At 34.0% G+C, this 6,000-nt stretch overlaps 1 protein-coding gene across 1 annotated transcript in view; it reads right to left on the bottom strand.

Moving 5' to 3' along the window:
* Positions 1 to 5,464: 5,464 nt before the first annotated feature.
* The window catches only part of LOC147857713 (primase-helicase Twinkle, chloroplastic/mitochondrial-like), a 28,281-nt gene continuing 27,745 nt past the window's right edge, over positions 5,465 to 6,000 (bottom strand). Inside the window, exon 21 of the mRNA XM_087327688.1 lies at positions 5,465 to 5,664. Coding sequence (XP_087183814.1) covers positions 5,634 to 5,664 — 31 coding nt within the window. The 3' untranslated portion in view covers positions 5,465 to 5,633. The remainder of the gene's footprint in view (positions 5,665 to 6,000) is intronic.

Raw genomic sequence — 6,000 nt, 5'->3', positions numbered from 1 at the left:
AACACTTCTTGCTTCAAAATACCATTCAAAACAGCATTTTTTACATCCATCTGATATAAATTCCATTTTAGAGATGTTGCTAAAGAGATAACAACCCTAATAGAGGCCATTTTAGCTACTGGTGAAAATGTTTCCTCATAATCTAGACCATATGTTTGAGAATAACCTTTAGCCACTAATCTTGCTTTACATCTATTCAAAGTACCATCAGAATTGAACTGACTTATATACCCACTTACAACCAATTACCTTTTTATCATTTGATCTAGGCACTAGCACCCATGTATCATTCTTGTATAATGCATCAATTTCTTCCTGCATAGCACACTTCCATTCTCTATTCTTATATGCATCTTCAAAACAATTAGGCTCAATAAAATCATTAACTTTTGCCATAAATAGATAATGTTGTGCAATGCAACTATCATATATTAACCTCTGAACAGGTTTTCTTATTCTATTAGATCTTCTTAATTGTGAAGTTGTCCCACAATTTATGTCAGCTTCTTCAACATAACCATCTATTTTCTCATTCTCGGTATCAACATCATTTTTGTGATCCACGCTACCTAGCTTACTTGACAAAGGCATTTGCACATCACATTCTAATGTTTTCCTATTTTGCATTTCATCAAATTTTACACTCTTTGAGATGTAAAACTTCTCATCATCTATATCAAAACATCTATATCCATTTTTTATGACATCAATACCTAGGAAAATACACTTTATAGCCTTTTCATCAAGCTTCTTCCTTACTTGACTAGGAACATATACATAGCAAATACATCCAAAAACTTTTAATGTATCAACTCGAGGCTTTTTATTATAAAACAATTCATAAGGAGAATTGTTACCAATTATGGTTGTTGGCATTCTATTTATCAAAGTCACTGCATAGTGACAAGCATCAACCCAAAACCTTTTTGACAAATTTACTTCAAATAGCATAGCTTTAGCTGTCTCTAGTATGTCTATTATTCCTTTCTGCAACTCCATTCATTTGAGGAGTGTATCTAGGTGTGACTTGCCTTATAATACCATTTCTATTAAGAACTTATCAAATTCATTTGACATATACTCAGTTCCTCCATCACTTCGAAGCATTTTTATTTTTCTATTACATTGATTTTCAACCATTTGCTTGAATTCAATGAACTTTGTAAAAATGCCACTTTTCTTTTTTACAAAGTATATCCACACCATTCTAGAATAATAATCAATGAATGTTACAAAATACCTTGATCCTCCAATGCTTGCTACTTATGAAGGACCCCAAACACCCGTATGAACCAACTCCAATGGGTGCTTGAAAGTTGGATTCCTCATCGGCATTACCGTCCTTGTGAACTTTGCTTTACAACACGGCTCACAAAAAGGTAGAACACAATCTTTATTAAACTTTGGCAATCCATGAACCAAATCATTATTACTCATATTTAGCAATCTTTTTGCACTCACATGTCCCAATCTTTTATGCCATAACTCAAACTCACTTTTTTCATTTGTTATCATGCATTTCTTTTCTGTGTCATTCAATATGAACATTCTTCCTACGTTTCTTCCGGTTACAAGCACTTCTCCCGTGTTTGAACTTGTTATTGTACATCCATACTTATTAAACAATGCATCCATATCTTTCTCAACTAGTTGACCAATAGAAATTAAATTCTTTTTAACACCAGGTACTTACCACACATCTTTTAGCTTTTTGGACATGTCATTCGACAAATGCAATTGAACATCTCCACAACTTTTTACATCATAACATGTATCATCACCTATACAAATTTCAATTAGAGTGGACAAACCGTTTGTTGCGTCAAACAAACCACAATTTTCAGTCATGTTATTTGAACAACTAGAATCAAGATACCAAGCATTATTTGCATTCTTACCAATTGTAACTGCAAGTGCATTTTTATCACATGTATTCTCATCATGTTCATCTACTTGAGTAATACTACTGGATGCATAATTACTTTCACTATATTTTCCATTCTTTATATCACTTTGTCGAATCCAACAATCTTCCACATGATGCCCAATCTTATTACAATAAAAACACTTAATAGTTGGGGCTGAATAACCATGAAAATTACCTTGATTATTCTAAATTTTTCATCCTCTTTACCTTGATTGTAGTTCTCACCTTCTTGTTTATTTTCATTGTAAATTTGTTCATTTTGCCATCTTCCACGAGCTTGATTTCTTCCTCGTTGTTGCCACCTTCCGCCTCTTCCTCTTAGAGATTTTCCTCTATTAGCATAGAAAGATGGTTCTTCACTCCAATCCTTACCCCTCTTTGATAAACTTGTAATTTGTTCTTCTTGTAGCAGCTTAGGAATCAACTCATCAAATGATGGTATTCCAGCAACATAAATGGATGTTTTAAATACATTAAAGTTTGATGGCAATCCTTTCAAACATACATGCACAATATCATTTCTATCCATTTTAACATTTTGTAATTGCTCTTTTAGTTGCATTTTTCTAGCCGAAGATACATTCGGAAAAAAAAATTCTAATGTATTCCATATTTCCTTAGTAGTATTACAATGCTTTATATATGGAATCAAAGATGATGAAAGAGTGTTTGAAAGTATTACCATGGCTTGTGCATCCTTTTTATTCCAATCCTTTGCATCCTCAATAACACCAGATTCTTTTTCCTTTCCCTTTCTATCTTCTTCTTTTATTGTAGGACTAGGTTTATCATTAACAACTATATGCCACAATTCTTTTGCTTTTAAAAACAACATGACTTTATACTTCCATGATGCATAATTATCTTTAGTCAATTTTTCAAGTTTCGCTACTTGAACAGACATATTGAATGCAAGTACGTAAGGATCTTAATTAAAAGTGTTTACCAAAAAGTCGGTGTTGTTGAAGAGCTTGCGTGTTCGTGATAGCTTGATGCTTGACGGCCTTGCGATAATCGTAGAAGAAATCGCTTATTGTTGAGATGTTGATATTGATAGTTGAGATGAGGAAGAAAAGGTTGTACAAAAGTTGGCTATCGTGTTGAGATGTTGATATTGATGGTTGAGTTTGTGGAGAAGTAATAGAGAAATGATGGGAGAATCTTTGGCAAAGATAAACGGTTGATTATGGCTTTGATACCATGTTAAGATCTAGATATGAGATATCTTCAAAATATAAGTCTCATTGAATGGTGGGGGTAAGCCCCCTTTATATAAGATGAATTACATGCTAGTATGCATGGCTTCATGTATGCATGGCATTCTATGCATTACATGCTAGTATGTTTATCGTATAATAATAAATGATACATATCATTATTATAAGTTCTATAATATATACAGTAAAGGTACAAGGTTCAAATCCCAATGTGCCTATTATTATATTGTGCTTGATCCTCAACAATATGATATAATTTTTAATTAGTTTCGTATTTGGAGATCATCAAGTTTAACAATGTTCAAAAAAATACATGTATTTTACTTTGAAACTTGTTACATATTAATAATTTAGAAAATTCTATATGGGTTGACGAAAATTTGACACTGGTGTAACAAGTTTCTATATAGTGCATAAAATTGCACAATTATGAAAGGAATCTAAAAGTGGAATGCGCGATCCTTCCACTTCTAAACATGAACGTGTTAGTATCCTAACAAAACCTGAAGAGGGTATTTGCCGTCATCACCACAACACGTAAGTTGCAACTTAGACAGGAGCTCAATAATGTCTAACAAGGAGGTACGTCAGTAACTAACTACACCACAAAGATCAAGGAGATCTATGATGCACTTGGGTGGGTCCATTAGTGTTAGTATGGACGAAGACGAGATGGTGGAGATCTGCTTTGGTGGGTTGGCTCAGAAATATGGGTTGATTCGGATGGCTATCAGCACAAGAGAGAAGCATCCGTCATTTTTCAATGCTCCTTGTAGAGGAGAACCACACGGGTGTGTCGACGAGTACACACCCCAACAGCAAGGTGCTATACACAGAGACGGATCGGCCCTTTGGTCATGGTGGACGAGGCGGTCGGCACACAATGACTTACTATTAGCTTAACCCTTTTGGAGGAGAGCCACACGGGTGTGTCGACAAGTACGCACGGCCAACAGCATGGTGCTATACACAGAGACGGATCAGCCCTCTGGTCGTGGTGGACGAGGCGGGTCGGCACGCAATGACTTACTGTTAGCTTAACCCTTTTGGATATTTACATATGTAGCCATTAACACGCGTTCCAATTTTAATACTTCCAATTGTAAATTAGTAACACACCCTCATCTCCAACAAGACTCAAAGCTCCACCATAAAATATTGTGCTGCCAATCAAACCCCAAGCTCATCAAATAACAAAGTGTTCAAAACATAATAGTGCCCTGACCAAGAAGTTCATGTTTAGAAACCAAGCACATGCTCTAAAAGCACTTATATATGCGCCCATGCATGAAGAAAGAACTTCAAGAGTGAAATCATGCCATCATTAGACACTCATTCTAACAAACTAGTAGGCGTACATTCTAACAAAGAACTCATCAACATTATTAATGTGTAGCTACACAACATTCATCTACAATATTCATGAGAACAAAGTTTAAAATGGTCTAGAAGTCTCAATAATATAAGATTGATGGCATCATGTAACATAATTGCACCTCTTAGTCATGGATACATACGTAATGTCACGAGTATCCAAACATCAATTATTCTACGAGAAACCATAACATAATCAAAGATCAAGCATGCAAGATATAAAAATTCTAGAAGTTTCTTTGGCATATATACTTATGAGGGATCCTTTGACATGATTATTGTACAATTTACTACACCCCTTCAAAAACCTCTCAATTTTCAGGAACTTCCATGTTCATGACAAGAATCCTCAAATATTATTATTGACATTACCTTCCCCTCTAGCAATGAAGTACACGAATAGCTATATTACCATGCTTGGACATTTGTGAACTGCATTTTGAACCTTTTATGGGTTTTCTATGTACTCATTCATGTCACACCCTCTTTAATGAGTTTACCACTTAAAAATGGGAATCCATAATCTTGTTTCCAATTGGCAAGATCCTCAACTTTGCCACATCTGTTTCTTTCAATCCTTGATAGACAAATCAAATTTTAAATTAGAAGTTTTCATTGACCTTTCCTTTCTGACTTTCCTTACCCTCTATAACCCCATATACCACACTCGATTAATTTGTATGAGACTTTAAAATTTTGGGGTACTAAATTCTTCATACAGAAAAACTTATCATACACAATGGAAACTTGAAGAAACAAACATACAGTAATGTTAAGTGTATTATAATTGTTTCGTTGTTTTCCATTCAATTGTTTAATATTAGCATTGCACTTGCAACTAAATTAAGCTTTTAGAGTTCGCAACCACCTATTGCATCATTTATTTAAATAACACTGCGAGACTTCACATTAAAGGACATGGAACATAAGAAATGACACCCACACGTTCAAAAACAGCCAAATCTCTATACATTGCATTGAAGATTGATTGTGAATTATGTGTATCTTCACAAAGATGCAATGGCATCTTAAAAGGTTTGGATTTCTTCTCAGATTTGTATACAACAAAAATGTGTTTTACAAAAACTTAATTTACCTATACACTATTTTGTTTGTTATCTATAATCCTTGTATTCCCCAGTGGCTCTGCAATTTCATCAAATTAAGATAAACATAAGGATCACAGTCCTACAAAAAACTCCTGTATATATACCATAACTAAATACAAAACACAATATGACTATCAAAGATTTGTTACATTTAAATCTCTTAAATTAGTAAGATCCTGTTATAGAATCAATGAAGTTCTCTTCAATTAGTGCAGTATTAATATTTAAACATTAATCTCTAGTAAGGTCCGATAATCAAATCAATCAAGTTCCCTTAAATTAGTAAGGCTTTGAACACAGTTGGTTCTCTCTAAAATTCATCTCAAAATTTTGAACTACAGTCTTTATTTGACAGGCTATAATCGAAGGATGC

Source organism: Azolla caroliniana, unplaced genomic scaffold, assembly GCF_043228905.1.
Source record: "Azolla caroliniana isolate FFs.n. ecotype wild unplaced genomic scaffold, voAzoCaro1.0.p SCAF_11, whole genome shotgun sequence".
NCBI lineage: Eukaryota > Viridiplantae > Streptophyta > Polypodiopsida > Salviniales > Salviniaceae > Azolla > Azolla caroliniana.
This window is presented reverse-complemented; position numbering and strand designations above follow the sequence as displayed.